Source organism: Mirounga leonina, unplaced genomic scaffold, assembly GCF_011800145.1.
Source record: "Mirounga leonina isolate KUSES-001 unplaced genomic scaffold, KU_Mleo_1.0 Mir_173, whole genome shotgun sequence".
NCBI classification, from domain to species: domain Eukaryota; kingdom Metazoa; phylum Chordata; class Mammalia; order Carnivora; family Phocidae; genus Mirounga; species Mirounga leonina.
Genome location: NW_023270447.1, coordinates 50,454,548 through 50,475,061, shown reverse-complemented (window position 1 = coordinate 50,475,061; position 20,514 = coordinate 50,454,548). Strand labels below are relative to the sequence as shown.

The 20,514-nt window shown below is 38.5% G+C and overlaps 1 protein-coding gene across 3 annotated transcripts in view; it reads right to left on the bottom strand.

Annotated features, from left to right (window-relative positions):
• The window catches only part of USP24 (ubiquitin specific peptidase 24), a 134,099-nt gene that overhangs the window by 94,418 nt on the left and 19,167 nt on the right, over positions 1-20,514 (bottom strand). For 2 of the 3 annotated variants that reach the window (XM_035018465.1, XM_035018467.1), the window contains exons 2-5: positions 10,424-10,589; positions 9,050-9,117; positions 5,314-5,457; positions 4,562-4,684 (exon numbers count right to left, since the gene is read on the bottom strand). In XM_035018465.1, coding sequence (XP_034874356.1) covers positions 4,562-4,684; positions 5,314-5,457; positions 9,050-9,117; positions 10,424-10,589 — 501 coding nt within the window. The remainder of the gene's footprint in view (positions 1-4,561; positions 4,685-5,313; positions 5,458-9,049; positions 9,118-10,423; positions 10,590-20,514) is intronic. The other variant, XM_035018466.1, reaches the window with a different exon arrangement.

Sequence of the window (20,514 nt, the reverse complement as noted above, 5' to 3'; positions counted from 1 at the left end):
AGAGAGGCAAACCCAGATCACGCGGAAACATGGAGACTGGGATTGGAAGGAAAGCAAAAGTGTTTAAACCAGAAAGTGACACCTTTTATGTTGTAAGCTGACCAGTCTCACAGTTGTGTGGTGGATGGAGTGGAATGGATGAAGGCGGGTGGAAGGGAGAGACCGCACGCAGTTGGAAGACAAGCACAGTAACCAGGTTAAGACGTGATGGTGTCGCGGGTAGGATAGCAGTGGCAGACAGAGAGAACTGAACAACCTTTGAGATGAACTCCAAGGACATGTTTATGGTTGGAGGTAGGTCAGAAGGGATGAATCGTGGTGGACTCCTGTGCGTCTGGTTTGAGCACCTAGGTAGATGGGGAGGCTGTTTACTGGTGGGAAGAAGGAAGGCTGGGGAGACAGAAGGAAGCTCCATTTCAGGCACCCTACATTTGAGACGTCTGTGTAGCAACCAAAAGGAAAACAGTTGGCTCTTCAAGTCTGGTGTGCTCAGAGAAGATGCTTGGGCCACAGAGATACACACTGAAGGGCCATGAACACAAAGATGGCATTTACATCCATGAGAATGGAAGACAGTTCTTAGGGAAAGAATAATGAACAAAGAGAAGGTGGCTCTGGGTCAAAGCTGAATGAAGGTGAAGGAATCAAGGAAGGCAATGTGATGACTTATGGAGTAGGCAGAGAAGCAAGAGACTACAGGAAGAACTGATTTGGGGGAGGCAGGAACTCACAGTGATTGCCGCTATTGAGGTCAAGAGACACTTCCTGTGGCTCTGGAAACATGGAGACTGTTGGTACCTTACTGAGAGTGGTTTCAGGGGAGTGGTAGAAAAAGAAGGCAGACTGGCACGCTCTGAAGAGTTCACGGAGACTTCGGTCTAGTTACCCTAAACACCTCTCTAACTGAAGAGCACTAACACCACCGGTCAAAAACACTAAAAAAATCTTTTAAAACATATAGCTGAGTTGGCACAAAGTGCTCAGAAGCTGAAAACAAAGAGAAAGCAGAAATTGTGTGAGGTAAGCAGACTCTGAGGCCAGCCTTCAGAGCGCAGGCTGTGGAACCCCAGTGAGCTCTGGCCTCCATTTTCACAGCCAAGGCGGGGCCAGGAGACTAAGAGGAGAGAGTCACATAAAGCTGGAGCTCAAAGAGCTACCACCTCAGTGTGAGGTGAACTGAAAGAACTCACCTGCAAGAAAGGGAGAACCACAGGGAAGCCTGCCCACCTTGACTCTGATCCTGGATGGAGGGGAGAAAAAACTCTCTTAAGAGTCTGTAACCATAGACATGCCTCACATGGCTTCGCTTCTCAAATTCACACTGACTTTGGGGCGCTGGGTGGCTCAGAAGGTTGGCCAGCCAACTCTTGGTTTTGGCTCAGGTCATGATCTCAGGGTGGTGAGATCGAGCCCCAGGTCAGGTTCCAGTGTGGAGTCTGCTTGAGATCCTCTCTCTCCTTCTCCCCCCGCTCACACATTCTCTCTCTGTCTCTAGAATAAATAAATAGGGTTCCTGGGTGGCTCAGTAGGTTAAGGGTCTGCCTTTGGCTCAGGTCATGATCCCAGGGTCTTGGGATCGAGTCCCACATTGGGCTCCCTGTTCAGCCTGGAGTCTGCTTCTCCTTCTACCTCTACCTGCCCCCTGCTTGTGCTCTCTCTGTCTCTCTCTCAAAATAAATAAAATCTTAAAAAAAAAAAAAAAGGAATAAATAAATAAATCTTTAAAAAAAAAATGCACACTGACTTTATGGTCTGAAATACCTTAAGCTGAGAATTTATTCTAAAGTGGTCCCAGATGGAAGTGCTCCCAGGCACCTGGAGGAAGTAAAGGTAAACCCTCTCTGAAGGAAGGAACTTTCAATGCAGGCCTCAAACAATCCTCCCAGATTAAATTTCAAGAAATACGACTTCACAGAAAAACAAACAACAAACATATATATATATATATAGTTTTTTGTATATACAATACAGACACAAAAAACAAGTTATAGTAAAAGCCAGCAGAATCAGACCTGTAGATATCAGACACAGAACACAAACACACAGGAGAATGAAAACATGAGGCAGGAACATGCGATAATAAAAAGAATAAAGTCAAATGAGAACCAAATAGAATTTATATAAATGAAGAAAAGTCACTGAAATTGAAGACTTTTAACAAACAGACTAGACAGCATACCTGATATGCCCAGAACCACAATTAGTGAACTAAACCCCAGATCTGAAAGAAATGATCACAGCCTGCAGCACAAGGACACGGGAAGATGGGAAATATGACAGAAGTTAAGGGACACGGAGGACAGACGCAAAGGTTTAACAGGCATCCAATCGAAGTTCTGAAGAGGAGTAACTGACTAGCGGAGAAGAGGAAAGATAATGGCTGAGAATTTTCCAGAACTGATACAAGATATTAATCCTCAGATTTAGAAGCCCAGTGAATCTGAAGCAAAATAAATAAAATGAATACCATGGTCACAGGAGAGTCACACTGTCAAATATCAAAGAGAATGAGATCTCCAAAATAAGATGGGACTCCTTACAACAGCAGCAACAGTCAGACCAACCATCAACTTCTCAACAGCAGCAATCAAAGCCAAAAGACACTGACATAGTATCTCTGACATTCTGAAAGCGTATCAGTCAATCTAGAATTTAAAACCCAGTGAAAATATTCTGAGGCATGGGAAACAAAGTAAATTTCAGGCGATCAAAAACAAAGACTTAACCACCAATGATGGGCCCTTACTAAGAGACACTTTCAAGGATGCACTGCAGAAAGAAAAAAAATGATCCCAGTACATACAGATGGCTAAGTTAAATGAGACAGTACATACATATGGCTAAGTTAAAACACCACATAAAAGAACAATGATGATATCTGTTTGAGGGTAAAGCAAGACAGGAGAGGACTGAGACACTGCATGATAAAGACAAGGGGACAGAGAGTTACTAAGTCAGGTGGGGAGTGGGCACATGAAACATTCCAAGGTTTTTATGTGCTGCTCAGAGGAGGATAAAGATTATTAATGAAATTTTGATTTCATTTACTTAAGTTACAGTTCCGGGGTAACCAGTAACAGAGTTAAGTGGGAGGGGAGAAAGGCGGAATCTTCTCTGGTAGGGATGTGGAGGGGCAGAGAACCATGCTGAAGCTAAAGAGGGACATGGGATCAAAGGCAGAATTTTTAAAGATGGGAAAGACTAGGGCACAACGTACACAACGGGAATGCTCCGACAGAGAGGAAAAGACTGAGGATACCGAACAAAGGACAGAAAACCTAAGGAGGAAAATGCTTGAGAAGGCAAGAAGAAAGGGGATGATCGCAGGCCTCTGCAGGAGGGCGCATTCCCGTGCAGTGCTGAGAGGAAATACACAGACTGACCCTTTCTGGTCCTGGATGTCACGTGTGCAGATTGAGGGGAAGAGAAGGGACATTTGTGGAGTGCTTACAATAGCGAACCCCCGGGGTTAGTGTTTCTGTATACAGTTGTCATCCAACCGTCACAACAAAACCAAAGACGAGGTTTTTAATATTTTGGGAGGCAAGACCGTAGATATTTATAGATGCAGACGATGAGGCTGGATTACATGGGTTCTTCCTGTGACTAGGTTTGTGGACTCGGGCAAGGGCTCAACTCCTGTGTGCCTCAGTTTCTCGTCCATGAAATGGGATCAAAAATAGTACCTCACTCATGGAGTTGTTGTGGGGACCAAACGCCAGTGTCTTCTCAGTGCCCTTTCCACTCGGCCCTCATTCCCTCCTCTCTGGAGGACTGCCTGGCCCTCCCAGACAGCACCGGCCACCCCCTCCTGCAGTCCACATTGCTGCGACTACAGGTACTGTTTGTGGCACCTTAAGTTTTTGTTTTCACATATCCTCCACTAGCTCTAAGTCAGGAGCCATGGCTTAGTATTCTTTACAGGACTGCTGAACTAAAACTTCTGCTTCGACTAAAGCAACGGGTAAGTTTTCTATCTACTCAATTGACTCCTTTCAATGGTTTCTCAAAAACCAGAGTTTGATCAACAGATGTTTAGATTACGTACTCCTTGTGGGTATAATGTTATTGGGCACACTGTAGGCCTTTAAATATAAAATAAAGATAATTGGTTCTTGGCTTGGAAAAAAACCCAAAGCTTTAATGCTTCTGGAGTTTAAAAGAAAATAATACATGAGACTACTTTCTAGATTATTTTTTCTAGGCATAATTAGCCATTTCAAATGGTTTCAAATGCTCTAGCTTGTCAAACATCTCTGAGAAACTGGGACACCCATTAAACTGGGGTTCTGACAATTCAATAAATAGGGCACTGATGTCATGAGTTCATTCCACATTTCACTAAACATCATTTCAAATCTATAAAATTCTTTATGATGTTGGTTAATAGCTGTGGAAAAATATGCAGTATCTGAAAAAAAAGTTAAGCAATTTTATGAGCCATATGGAATATCTGTCATTTTTCACAGACTGTTTTAATCCTTCCACGTAAATTTTTACAGCACAAAAAATCTTTTTCAATACATTTCTCTATAAAATGACGAAACAAGACCCCGTTTACCTTTTGGAAAGTAGACACAGGTGAAACAGCAAACATATTTCCCTCCCCAAACACTTCTGTCCAATTCCTCTGAGACACTTTCATTCTGTTTTTAAAGTGGTATTCATTATCAGGATTGAAAGCCTAGATTCAAAGAGAACAGAGAAACACTATTATTATCTATTTCTATAGCAACAAATATTAGCATTAGAAAAGATGAAAAAATATAGCCTTGGACTCCTTCGGTAATGGAATCTTTCAAATATCCCAACAGCGTGTACCCCTGAGCTAGGGCAGAGGAGCGGGTGAGTGAGGCAGAGCTCTCCTCTCCTGTCCAGTGGCCGCCAGGAGGGAATGCAGGGCACATGGCCAGGTGTTCCGAGCTGCTGCAGGTACGGCCAGGCAGCAGGGCCGTAAAGGCCCCTTCCTCACACAGCTACTGGGACTAGTCAGGGAAAAAGGCTAGAAACCAAATTGCAAGAGCACCCCATGTGAAAGCATTTATGATGTGAATAATCAGGAAGACATGAGGGAAAGCAATTTAATTATTGTAAGAGCCGAGAAAGCTATTAAAATTAGAAAGGTATTTTGTTAAAACTGAGAACATAGAATGAATGGTTGCTCTGCTTTGAAAATAAAAAGCAAGGTCCCTAACAGCTAAATTAATATCTTTTACAATATCATTATCACTCATTATTAATTACAAGTCAGAGGGCAGTTGGTACTTTAAACAAAATCAAAACACAAAGTACTTCATTTTAGAGATACTCTACCATCGTAAGCACACCCAGGAGACCAGTGGGAATCGGATCTTGTTTAATTCTCTCTGCAACCAGTTCTATTAACAGCATCAACATGTTGTAGATTCCTTCATGAATTTCAGTACCCCACTTGTGAACAGCACTCGAAGTCAGGAGCTACAAAAACAAAGGGCACTTTAGAGTCTAACTTGAAAAGAAAAAGTCTATTGTTTATCAGCTCAATCTTGAATAATCAAGAGATGATTACCATAGTATCACTTTTATGCAGATGACTTGCTTTAAAAAGCCTATAGCCTGCAGCCCCTGTACTCACTCAATGATTTCACAGTCAACATTGAGTTTTGTTTTTAAACGTTAATTCCCTTACACTGAAGCAGTTGGTTTAAAAGAATTTTCATTTGCTTCTCTACTTTTCGTTATTACTTGGGGAGGTCAAGTGGTGTAGAGCAAGGAAGAACCTGAGACCAAATCCTGGAGCTACTACTGCTTTATAGCTGTATGGCCTTGGACAAAAAATTACCCGAGTTCCCAGGGGCTCAGATGTCTCACGTCTAAAGAGGCAAAATTCCTACCCACTTCACATAGATGTGATGAGTATCAAAAGATAAAACAAATGTGAAAGTGTTTTATAAATAGCAAGGTATTATTATTAACATATTATGGCTGTCACTATTAACCAATGTTCCTAGAATCTAAGAAATGTACGCTATCTTTCATGATTTGAACATACATATTCCTGCTGTATTTTTAATATCTCAGAAACAGGACCGCATCTTTCCACCTGTTGACCAGATGGCAACGGGACTGTGAATGTGAAAAAAATTTTAGAAATACTTTACCAGATTCTTTTGCTTCTATTCTCCTTTTTGATATGTATAGAAGTAACATTCAATTTTAAAAAATGTTTAAGCAAATCTAAAAGAGCTCTAAGTGATAAGGCACTGTAACATTTTGCAGCTATTTTTCTTTAATATAAAACATAAAACAGGGCGCCTGGGTGGCTCAGTTGGTTAAGCGACTGCCTTCGGCTCAGGTCGTGATCCTGGAGTCCCGGGATCGAGTCCCGCATCGGGCTCCCTGCTCAGCGGGGGGGTCTGCTTCTCCCTCTGACCCTCCCCCCTCTCATGCTCTCTCTATCTCATTCTCTCTCTCAAATAAATAAATAAAATCTTAAAAAAAAAAAAAGAAAAAAAACATAAAACATATAACAATGGTGCATCTTACACTCAGCATCTTAAGACTCATTAAAAGGGAGGGAAAAGGCGCATAGATGAATCTAAAATAATCATCAGTGGATTCTCCAAACCTCAGTCTAGTCCTTGGGGAAATCTAATGCAGGAACAACTTGCTGGAATGGGGAATGAGAAATCAAAGGGTTTCACTTAATAAAATGATGGCAAATTGGTATGGTGGTATCATGTTTTTATAAGATTTCCCTTCAGAAGGAAAATACTATGCAATAAAAATTCCATCTTGGTCACACTGAGAACCCCTTAACAAGAGCAGCCTGAAAGAGCCCAAACTTCTTTAGCTACAGAGAAAAACCCCAGTTCCAGATTTTCTAAATACCAAATAGCTGCACTATTTGCGCAAACGAGCAATAATCCTAAGACTGATTTTATATAAACCAATGAGTTACTTTTTTTTTTTTGCAAGAATTTTTTGCCTGCCTCTATCTTCTTCCTATACTTAAATAATAAAGCAAAAGGAAGCAGACGAGCATTCGAGAAGGGTCATGTGACTATAAAATAAAATATATGTGGATTTAGCACCACTCCCTCTGTTGCCATCTCATTTGCTCAGTTTTGAATGTGGACAGGGAAGTCTACCTACCTTGCAGAAGACGGGGGAAAGACAGGCAGCCCTTTGTGGGGAAGCTATGCTCAAGGTTTAAACATAACTATGCCCTATGGCCAGACCTAGATTTCCTTTCCTGCTTGAACACACAGTCAAGAATCCAGGCCAGCCTGAAGGTAAGAGGTGAAGAAGGCAGACATGACAACAGAGCCTCTGTGGTGCGCCTTATTCATACAGTTGTGTATTACTTACACCCTTCCTTCTAATGAAACATTTGAGGTGTCTTGCAAGAAAAGTCAAGGGAAGAGGGTAGAGTGATAGTCATCGTACCAGGAAACAGAGCTAAGGGAAATGATACCAGTTATATAAAATACAACTGAGATTTCTGGTAGCCAGGTCTAAAGGCACACAGAATTCTGTAAATTAAATTCTGATTTAATTAAAAACAAGCATGCTTTACTGATGCGGAGGAGAACCTTTTTAATAGCTCTAAACTGTAAAGAGAATTTAACATATACAGTTTTACATAAGCAACACTGAACAATATAACAGAGGGTACCCTTGTGCTTGTAGTTTCGCAGAAAAAAACAACGAAGCAACCAACCACTGGACCATTTATTACACTATTACAAACAGCTGAGGACATAATATAAAACTGTTTTCTGAAGTGTCTCTGCACAGTAATATATTCCAAATATGTAACCTGTTGGTGACCTGCATTGACACAGGGCTCTCTGGATCTGGAGACCATCAACCTAAAGGTCCTTACACTGATAAATCCTTTTCCATGACTCTGAATAAAGTTGCGTTTTCTTTCTCTGTAAATTTATACATACAACATAATGCATCACAGTATGTGACATTATAAAAACTCTATATTTTAAAAAATTACTATAATTCTCAGAATTCGTAAAGTTTAAAATAATTTTAAATGATAAATTGGTAGATGAATTCATCCAAAATGAACATAAGTCTTGAATCCATATAATCTCTGCCCAAATGACAATTTTAATTTCGTACTTTTTTCAAAGATGCAGCTGTTTTTGTTCCTAAAATTAATTTTGGTATTTTTTGAGCCTTGAATCAAGGGAGATTCTATCAAGATGTAGATGGGAATAATAGTTTACAAATGAGCAGTTTATTTTGCTGGGTTTTATGATAAATACAATCTTCAACCATCTGTAGTTCTAGTGACTTCCCTGCATATGGGACAAAAATGGATGTCAAAACCCAGAAGGACAAGACAGCAGGGATACTCATTCATTCAGCAAAGATTTACTGAGCTCTCTCTCGGAGGTAGGCACTGGCTATATGCTGGGGAAAACGACAGTGTCTATGACACTGTCCCTGCTCTTTGGGGAATTCAGGACTCATGTCCTGAAAAGGGAATCATGCTGAGTTAGATTGCTTTCAGAATCACAAGTCCTGTGATCTCCTATTCTGCCTGTTAAGAGAAACTGCTTTATGAGCGACATGACCAGAAGGGGAGGACTCACATCAGTCTAGCTCTGCCGAAGATGCTGCCACACGCCTGCCATTTTGCCATGAAACATACTCAATCCAGTCAACCTTTGTACAGTTCAAATTCCTGCGTCTGTCTCAGTACAACAGTCAGGACAAATGGCTTGTATTTTGATAAATCAGTCTTATCTTTCTAAATGCCACAAGCCTCAGATTAGTATATGTGATCTCCTAGTATAGGCAAGTCTTAACCTATTCTTTGACAATTAAAGAGAAGGAAGTAAAAGTGACAGCCATCCAAAGACATGTGCAAATAATTAAATATAAAAGTCAATCATTCATAAGCCCCCAATTCGGAGTGACTTGGTTCAGAGCAGGGGATTCCTCAGTTGAACAAGACTCATAAACTGTTTTCACACAAAAACGAAAATGAAAAGCCTGTTCATTCTCACCCCCACCCAAAAAACCAGACTAACACATTTTTCCTTACCTTTTTAAAGGCTTCAGGCATACACCTATCCATAAATCTTTTACAATTCTCATCAGACTCGGAAAGACCTTAGTAAAATAAATGAAACAATATGCCTTACTAAGATTTTAGGCAGTTTGCAGAAATCATATATATTATTCCAAATTCATACGCATGGAACTATTTATTTACAGAAACCTTGATTCTTAAGAGATTATTAAAAGCAGAATATAGATATATTCTGATGAAGGAACAGACTGACAATCACAGTATTAATGTATTTGTTAACAGCCCAATATATTAATATGTGTTAATTCATATACATTTGTTAATAGTGTAATAAATAATTAGAAGTGAAATGGCTGAACTTATGTTTCCACTGTCAGAGGAACTTCAAATGATCTGACTTAACGCCAATGGCCACCTCTTACTAGCTCTTGTTTTCCTTCTCAACAGATACCAAAATCACTCTTCTTCCCTTAAACCTACAGAACTCTGTTAACAAATGCACAGAGTTGTGCCTGGCACACAACAGGTGATGAATATTTGCTAAGTGAATGAATGAATCCACTGTAAGCTTATCCTTTGGAATACATTGTTTAAAAAAAACCTTAATAATGTATTCAGCTTGTCACTGGGAATCCTGTTGGACCCATTTTCTTTTCTTCAGACCCACCACGTAGCACAGTACCTACACCCTAACAGGCCAGCAATAAATGCTGCTGCTGAGAAGCCAGTCATCAGGCGCCATAAAAGGCTGTGGGAATTAAATTTGACCCTAGTCAAAATATTTCCTTTTGATGTGCCTCATATTTAATCACAGTGGTAAACTATGCACACACTTTTAATGAGGGGAAAAAAAAAATCACAAAACAGTGGACCAATTCATCTTATTTTATAACTGAACTGCATATGAAAAATAAATTATTTTTTCTTCAATGTATTTAGAGTCAAGAAGCTTCCTTATATTGACACCCATTTTCCAACCTGGAGGCATTTTATTACTCTGTTGGTTTAACATTTGTAAAGCACTCAAGACAGTGCCAAACATTTAATATGCACAAAATGTTCGCTAAAGAAATATTACTTTCTTCTCCTAAAGAATAAAAAGCCACTGAATTGAACCTTAAAGTCCTCCAAGCTTTTGTGGAAAACGTTCATTTCAATTTCTATAAAGCTTTTCAATTATATTTTAAAGACTCTCATACTCTGTTGGAGCTAGAAGAAAACAGCTGGTTTAATTCAAAGCTTTTATTCCACAGGGGCTACACCAAGACTAGGAGAGTAAATGATCAAATAATATACAGATGGGCGATCACACAAGAGTGAAGATTAACGTCAGGCCTCCTATCAAAACAGTCCCCTCCTCCTGTGTCCTGCGGTGTGAGAACTTACCAAGTCTGGCCAGATAGGTAGACGCCAACAGGCATTTGCCTAGTGATTCTTCTCGCTTGTAAGGGATGGACCAGTGATCAGTCAGAACACGGCTTTCCAGTTCATACAAATTGGTTGTAGGGAATTCAATTCCTTCCCCCGAGCAGTTTCCGTTTTCATCATTCTTCTGACAAAAAGGGATTATGGTAAGAAAACAAATACACTCATTAGCGACTACTGTAAAAGTTTTCATTTGGGTACAGAGCAGACACTGACCCAATGGTAGCTGTGAACACTGAATGTGGATTCCCTATCTCTTTCTCATAGTCACATCTTCTGCCAGACCATCTCAGATCCTCCCAGCTCTCGTCATGGCGGCACCCCCGCTCTCACAGAGGCCAGCTCACCTCTTTCTGCAATCTCTTGTTATGAAAGAGCACACCCACCTTCCCTGTCTTCAGAAGGGTGAGATTTCCCCAAAGAGTTCTCCGCACTGCTGTCTCCATCTCCTCACACAGACTCACCCCTGACCCCACACCAGTATGTCTTCCAGAGGCCCTACTCTCCCACAGCGGCTGTTGTTCAGGCCAGCACTAAGTCATTATATCCAATGAACAGTTTCAGTCCTTCTCTTCCTTCTCGGCAGTATCTGCGCTTCTGCCCGCTCCCTCTTCTTGAAATGCTAGCTCATATCCCTCACCTCCCGGGAGGGCACACCTTCCTGTTGTCCTCCTGTGGGTCTGGCTGTTCTGTTCTGTCTCTTCTGGTACACCCCCTCTTCCTGACCATCAAATACTGGAGCTTCTCAAACCTCAGTGCTAGGCTCTCTCCTCTCGGTGATCTCCATCCCAGGGAAGGGCAGCACAGCCAGAAATCAAGGACTCATTCTTAACGCTGTTCTCCCATCCCCCCTCCAAGATCTGGTGATGAGACCCCCGAAATTTCTATCAAATCCATCTACTTCTGTCCACCTCCATGGAGATACCACTATTCCCGAATTCACCCGTCTACCTTCTTTGACCTACATAACTCCTGTGCATCCTTAACTCTTTTCAGAAAAGGCTTTCTGGAACTCCTAAACTATACTGAATTCTTCTCATTATTTTATACTCTTACCATCCTGAACTTCTCTTTCATAGCACTACTTACAAATTTTACCCTTATTTGTGATATATTTTGTCTGCTGCCACTAGACCAAGCCCCATGAGGACATGGACCCTGTCCAGTTCTGACTGCCTCTTCTCTCCAGAACCTGGTGCCTAACACAAAGCAGGTATTTAATATATGTTGTTAAGTGGAAAAATACTTCATGCAAACAAAGTTTCAACTATCAATAGGGTAACTGCCAGACTTTCCATCAGTTCTTACCACAGTAATTTGTTATAAAGCAAACTGGGCCCCTCCCCCAAACTGCCTAATACCTACTCTGGTTTCTTTAAAACCTAAATATTTTCACAATTCACTCTATAATTTAATCACTACAAAATAAAATCATTCCATTAAAAAATTACCTTTAGCCTCAATTAAGGAAAAGACCATAAATATAAAGCAGAAGTGATAAAAATACACAGAAGAAAATGATTTCCAATCCCATATGAGAGCTAAAGGAATGTGACACTTTTTTTTTTTTAGGTTCATGGTTAAACAAAATAAGACAAAAAACAGAAAGGTGATGAAAAACTAAAAATGGAGTAGACAACAATGTAAACTGGAGGTGAAGGGTGGGGGTGGACGAAATAGGTTTGGAATCATAATGTATGGGGAAAATTCAGTTTTTAAAATATAATACTTTTCAGAAATACATGTAATTAATAAGTTCTGTAAACAAAACTTATTTTGTTTTGAGAACCTGAGGATACTCTAATAAGAGTAAAGATTTTACTACACTTTCAAAATTGTTTACTTGTTAAATGCTTAAATTTATTAACCTACGATCAAAGTAGAATTAGGGCATACAAAAATAAAATTCAACTGGATGACATGCTATGCCATTACTACAAAATATCTATCATTAATTTCTACAGGAGTTAATAGTATCAAATCATACATGAAATCACTGAATACACCTAGCAGCTACTAAAGCTATGAGCTTCCAAACAGGACAGCTGCCTTTCTAAGCATCACAAGAGAGCTGCGCCCTCTCTCTGCTCTCCAGCGGGTGAGGACACAATGAGGTCAGCAGCAGCCTATGACCCAGAAGAAGGCCCTCACTGGAACTCGACCATGTGGGCACTCTGATCTTGGACTTCCAGCCTCCAGAACAGTGAGAAATGAATTCCTGCTGTTCATAAACCAAAAACAAGCAACCAAAGAGCTAAGAGCTTCCTCTGGGGGCTGGGGGTAGGCAAGGTCTTTAACGTTAGTAATGAGATGAACATCACGTGTGCACTGAAGTAACGCACCATGAAGGCACAGCATCCCTTCTGTGGTTGTCCTGCCAAATGTGCAAACCTGAATCTTGTCATGAGGAAACCCAACGTGACGGACACTCAAAAAATAACTAGCCCGTGTTCTTCAAAAATGTTAAAGTCATGAAAAGACTGAGGGTGACCAGACAGACAAGTATCTGTGATATGGGCTCCTGGCAGGAATTTCTGTTTGGGTTTTACACAACTTCTTGGCTTCAAAGGACTTTAGTACTGGATCAATGTTAATTTCCTCATTTTGGTAATGTGCAAAGGTTAAAAAAGAGAGTATCTTCATTTTTAGGAAACACACACTGAAGTATTTAGGGGTGAAGGAGCATCATATCCATAATTTATTCTCCAACAGTTGAGGAAAAGCAGTAACAAAACAGACACACACATTTATATACACATGAACACAACACATGTATGCATACATACAGAAAGAGAATAGTAAAGAGACTGATAAAATGTTAACATCTGAAGAACCTGAATACAGGTTACATAAAAATTCCAGATTTATGGTAAAGTTGCAATGCACTTTTTTGCAACTTTTCTGTAAACCTGGAACTTTCTGTAAATCTGGAATTATTTCAAAATTAAAATAAAAACAATTTAGTCAGATGAATATATAAAGACACAGGATTTTGGAGCCAGAGAGATTCTAAGAAAATTCAGTATTTTACACAGGTATAACCTAATGAATCTAAAGAGGTGGGGGTGCACCTATAGCGGTTAAAAAAAAAAAAAAAGTTGGATTATACTTAGTATACTTAAGAACCCCATTCCCATTGGTAACATAAATAATTTGGCTTCTAAATACGTCTACGTTTTTGTCTCAGATTACTAAATAAGTATACATGTACTTCGTAGAAAATACAGAAAATACGAGTAGCAAAAAATAAAACCCACCACTAATTCCACCACTTAAAAATTAATCACAGTGACATTTTAATAACTATTTTTCCAATTTCTTTACAGATTTCATTTTCTTAAAAATGTATAAATGTGGAACTAACCACCTCAACAGGCCCCATCATTCTCTCTCATATAAAGACAGCATTAATGTAGTATTTCTTCTCCTATCTGATTTAAAAAGCTGATGCAGAAAGCAATAATTATAAAACTATGTTAATGGAGCAGTGTTTTGTATCCTACTGAAGTTAAGTTGATAGTGGGCGCCTGGGTGGCTCAGTCATTAAGCGTCTGCCTTTGGCTCAGGTCATGATCCCAGGGTCCTGGGATCCAGTCCCACATCGGGCTCCCTGCTTGGCGAGAAGCCTGCTTCTCCCTCTCCCACTCTCCCTGCTCATGTTCCCTCTCTTGCTGTCTCTCTTGCTGTTAAAAAATAAATAAAATCTTAAAAAAAAAAAAAATTAAGTTATTAATCTGAACTACACTGCTACAAATTCAGATGTTAATTATAATCCACAGGGCAACCCCTAAGAAAATAACTTAAAAATATATACAGTAAAAGAAAAAACAAGGGAATTAAAATGGTATACTAAAAAATATCTACTTAATACAAAAGACAGGAGTAATGGAGGATTAGAGGAACAAAAAAGCATAAGACATAGAAAACAAATAGCAAAATGGCAGATGTAAATTTTGTCTTATCAATTAAGTTATGATTATCAGTAATATGTTAAATATAAATGGACTAAACACTCCAATGAAAATGGTAGAGATCTGCAGGATGAATTTTTAAAAAAATGATCTGTGGCTTGGTTGATTGAGCATCCAACCCTGATTTTGGCTTAGGTCATGATCTCAGGGTTGTAAGATCGAGCCTCATGCTGGGCTCTGCACTAAGTGTGGAGCCTGCTTGGGATTCTCTCTCTCTCCCTCTCCCCCTGCCCTGCCCCAACCCCCATCCCCACTTGCATGCATGTGCACACACTCTCTCTCTAAAAAAAAAGATAAAGATTTAAAAATAAAATAAAAAATGATCCAACTATATGCTATCTACAACCGACACGCTTCAGATTCAAAGACACAAAGAGGTTGAAATAAAAGGAACAAAAGATATATCATGTGCACATAAAAGAGTTGCAGTGGCTACACTAGTATCAAACAGACTAGATGTTAAGACAAACATAGTACTGGGGCGCCTGGGTGGCTCAGTCAGTTGAGCGACTGCCTTCGGCTCAGGTCATGATCCCGGAGTCCCTGGATCGAGTCCCGCATCGGGCTCCCTGCTCGGCGGGGAGTCTGCTTCTCCCTCTGACCCTCCCCCCTCTCATGCTGTTTCTCGCTCATTCTCTAATAAATAAATAAATAAAATCTTTAAAAAAAAAAAAAGACAAACATACTACTAAAGATAAAAAGGGATACTTCATAACGATAAAAAAAGGTCAAATAGCAGGGAGATAAAATAAAAGGATGGAAAAAGACATACCATTAATAGAGTAACCAAAAGAGAGCTGTAGTGGCTGGCTACACTAATATAAAAAAAAATAGATATTATGTGAAAATATGTTACTAAAGACAAGGAATTTTTTTATGATAAAGGGTTAATCCATCGGGAAGACATAACAATTATAAAAATGTATGCATCTAAAAAGAGACTCAAAGTAAAGGAAGCAAAAAGTGACAGAATTTAAGAGAGAAATACATACTTAATATAGAATATTCCACCCAATCACAGCAGAATATACATTCTTAAGTGCACACAGAACACTCTTCAAGATAGAGCATGTTAGGTCCTGAAACAAGCCTCAAAAAATCTGGAAGAATTAAATCATACCAAGTGTGTTCTCTGACCACAATGGAATGAAATTAGAAATCAAGAGCAGAAGGAAATTTGGGAAATCTAAAAACATGTGAAAATTAAACAACATACTTCCAAATACCAGTGGGTCAAAAAACTTACAAGGGAAATTAGAAAGTGCTTTGAGATGAATGAAAATTAAAATATAACATAACAAAACTTATGATGCAGTGATTAGAGGGAATTTTTTTAAAAAGAAGAAAGATCTCAAATCAATAACTTGACCATGAACCTTAGGGAACTAGAAAAAGAGCAAACTAAACCCAAGGAAGCAGGAGGAAAGAAATAATAAGGATTAGACTGGAAATAAATGAAAGAATAGAAAAAACAAGAGAGACAATAAAACCAAAAGTTGGTTCTTTGAAAAGATCAACAAAAAGGAGAAATTTTTAGCCAGACTGACCAAGAAAGAATGAGAGAAGACTCAAATTACTAAAATCAGGAACAAAAGAGGGGCTATCAACACTGACTTTACAGAGATAAAAACGACTATAAGGAATACTATTGATGATTATATATCAACAAATTAGATAATCTAGATGAAACGGATATATTCCTAGAAGGACATAAACCACCAAAACTGACTCAAGAAGAAACAAAATCTGAATAGACCTATACCAAGTAAATGGAGTGCTTTGTAATCAAAAGCTTCCCACAAAGAAAAGCCCAGGGCTAGATGCCATTACCAATCAATTGTCCCAAACTCTTAAAGAAGAATTAACATCAATCCCTCACACTCTTCCCCCACCCCCCAAAAAAAGAAAGAAAAGGAGGGAACACTTACCAATTTATTTTAGGAGGTCAGTATTACTCTGATATTAAAACCAGACAAAGATACTTCACATTGATGGATGCTTGATGAATGAATGGATAAACCAAATGTGTACATATATGCAATAGTATATTCAGTCTTTAAAAAGAAGGAAATTCTCATACATGCTACAACATGCATGAACCCTGAAGACATTAGTGCTAAGTGAAATAAGCCAGTCACAAAAGGACAAATACTGTATGTTTCCATGGATATGAGGTAACTAGAGCAGTCATATTCATAGAGACAGAAAATAGAATGGTGGTTGCCAAGGGCTGGAGGCAAGGGAGAATATGAAGTTACTGTTATACTGAGTATATAGTTTCAGTTTGGGAAGACGAAAAAATTCTAGCGATGGATGGTGTGATGGTCGTAGAACAATAGAATGTACTTACTGCCACAGAACTATACTTGAAAATGGTTAAAATGGTAAATTTATGTTAGGTATATTTTACCACAGTTTTAAAAAATGGACAAAGATATCACAGAAAAAGAAAAAACTATGGACAGATCAATATCTCTATGAATACAGATACAAAAATCCTTCATAATAAACTAGCAAACCAAATCCAGCAGTATATAAAAAGGATTATACACGTGAGCAAATATGATTTATCCCAGGCATGCAAAGTTCGTTTAGCATACAAAAATCAATCAATATACTACACAACAGAATAAAAGACAAAAAACACATGATCATCTCAATAGATCCAGAAAAAATATTCACAAAATCCAACACCTTTTCATGATAAAAATATATGCAACAAAAAGGGAATTTCCTCAACCTGATAAAAGGCATCTAAGAAAGTCTGTAATTAACATCATACTTAATTGTGAAAGACTGAATGCTTTCCTCTGAAGTCAAGAAAAAGAAGGATGCCTGTTCTCACAGCTTCCATTCAACACTGTACTGGAGTATCTGGCCAGAGCACTTAGGCAAAATAAGAAATAAAAGGCCTTCGTTCATATTGAAAAGGAAGAAGAAAACTATTTACATTCACTGATGACACAATCTTGTATACAGAAAATTCTAAGGAATACACCAAAAAACAAAACAACCCTACTAAAATAAATGAGTTCAGCAAGGTTGCAGTTGCAGAATACAATAACAATATGTAAAATTCAGCTGTATTTCTATACACTAATAATGAACAATCCTAAAATAAAATTAAGAAAATTCCATTTACAATAATATCAAAAAGAATAAAATACTTAGGAAGTACAAGACTCATACATTGAAAACACAACATTACGGCAAAGAAATTAAAGAAGACCTAAATAAATGGAAAGACATCCTGTGTTCATGGATTGGAAGTTAATACTGTTAAGATGGCAGTAACTCCCAAATTAGTCTATAGTTTCAAAACAATGAGCATCAAAATTCCAGCTGGCTTCTTTGCAAAAATTGATAAGCTGACTCTAAAACTCACACAGAAATGCAAAAAGCCCTGAACAGCCAAAATAATCTTAAAAAAGAATAAAGTTTGAGGATCTAAAAAAAAAAAAAATGTACTACAAAGCTATAGTAATCGAGACAATCTGGTACTGGCATAAAGATAAATATACAGATCAAGGAATTGAATTGATGAGATTTCAAAAATTCAAAACCCTTATATTTGTGGTCAATTGATTTTCAACAAGAGTGACAATACAATTTGATTAATCTTTGACAAAGGCATAAAAGCAATTCAATTAAGGTAAAAATGGTGCTGAGTCAACTGAATATACACAAGCAAAATAATGAAACTTGACCCCTACCTCATACACAAATTAACTCAAAATGTAACACAGGAATAAATCTACATGACCGTGGATTCGGTAATTATTTCTTAGATAGGACATCAAAAACACAATGTCAAAAGAAAAAAATAAATGTTGAATTTTGAATTTCATCAAACTAAAAACTTTTTATGTATCAAAGGACATCATTAGAAAAGTGAAAAGACAGGGCGCCTGGGTGGCTCAGTTGGTTAAGCGACTGCCTTCGGCTCAGGTCATGATCCTGGAGTCCAGGGATCGAGTCCCGCATCGGGCTCCCTGCTCGGCAGGGAGTCTGCTTCTCCCTCTGACCCTCCTCCCTCTCATGCTGTCTCTCATTCTCGCTCTCAAATAAATAAAATCTTAAAAAAAAAAAAAAAAGTGAAAAGACAATCATAGAATTGTTAGAAAATGTTTGCAAAAAAAAAATGTTTGCAAATTTCATATCTGATAAGACTTTTATCTAAAAAAGAGCTCTTATTAAATAAAATCTTTAAATAAACAAACAAATAAATAAGAGCTCTTACAACTCAACAATAAAAAGCAAATACCTCAATAAAAAATGGGTAAATGGGGGCGCTGTGTGGCTCAGTCGGTTAATCATCCGACTCTTGATCTCAGCTAAGGTCTCGATCTCAGGGTGGTGAGTTTGAGCCCCACGATGGGCTCCACATTGGGCATGTAGCTTACCAAAAAAAAAAAAATCCAAAAAATGATCTGAATGGACATTTCTCCAAAGAAGATAGAAGATATAAATGGCCAATAATTAGCACATGAAAAGATGCTCAGTATTACTGGTCCTCAGGGATATGCAAATCAAACCCTAAAGATGCCACCTTCACATACATTAGTTAGAATGACTAAAATTAAAAAGATAAGTAAGTATTGGGCGCCTGGGTGGCTCAGTTGGTTAAGTGACTGCCTTCGGCTCAGGTCATGATCCCGGAGTCCCGGGATCGAGTCCCACATCGGGCTCCCTGCTCAGCAGGGAGTCTGCTTCTCCCTCTGACCCTCCTCTCTCTCATGTTCTCTGTCTCTCATTCTCTCTCTCTCAAATAAATAAAATCTTTAAAAAAAAAAAAGATAAGTAAGTATTGGTGAGGATGTGGAGAAATTGGAACGCTCATACACTGCTGGTCGTAATATAAAATGGTGCAGCCACTTTGCAAGACTGTCAATTCCTCAAAAGTTAATCATAGTTACCACAGGACACAGCAACTGTACTCACTGATATATTTACCAGACATACCCTAGAGAGATGAAACATATGTCCACACAAAAACTTGTATATGAATGTGCACAGCTCTGGTGATAGTAAGTCAAAAAGTGGTAAAAACCCAATGTCATCAAAACTAATGAATGAATAAATGTGGTATATCCATACAATGGAATAGTTTTAGCCCTAAAAATAGACGAAATACTGATACTACAAAATGAATGACATTAAAAAACACTATGATAAATAAAAGCCAGACCAAAAGGCCACATACTCTATGATTCTGTTTATATAAATGTCTAGAATAGGCAAATCCACAGACATAGAAAGTAGATTAGTAGTTGCCAGAGGATGGGAGGAGGGAGAAAAGGAGAGGCTGTTATTGGACATAAAGGGGGCAATTAAAATATTCTAAAAGAGTAGTGATGGTTGCACAAATCTGTGAATGCATACTTTAAAAGGCTGAACTTTATGGTACATGAATTGTATCTCAATAAGGCTGTTATTTTAAAAAGCTGATTAAGGAATTCAATGATTATAGTCACTAAACATGAATAAGTATATAAATATATCTAAGATTTTCACAACACAGAGTTGTACCTAATGATCTATAATAAAAATGATACATATGTCCATTTGACAGTTTTAAAACAGCAATTTAAAAAATAATATATTTGAGATCTAAGAGGCAAAAAATCTCATGTTGCCTCCTAAGCAGTTAACATTCTTGGTCTTGAAAAGAAAGAGAACAGACATGGTGTACAGTAGGTTTAACGAATGATACAGAGCAGCTTTACATTTTGAGGAGGCTGCTGCCAACACAAAGAGATAGGGTACCGCAAGAGAGGAGGCAACAGTGACATGAATCCATTTTCAGGTTGGTTTAATATTTTGAGTCATCACTTTGAGTAGAGCCTGTCCTTGGCAAAAATTACCTATTGAGCAAGAGAACACACGCAAAGCAGCTCAGAATTGTCCTATTGCAAAACAGCTCCCAACGGAAATATGGTATTGGGCTTTTAATAAGAACTAAGGAATGTAATATACTAATTTCTCATAAAATGCCAAATCCAAATGATACTCAAGTAACCATTAATGATTACTGGTTCTAAATTGATTAGAAATACATTTATCAAAAATTTGCCAGGTTCC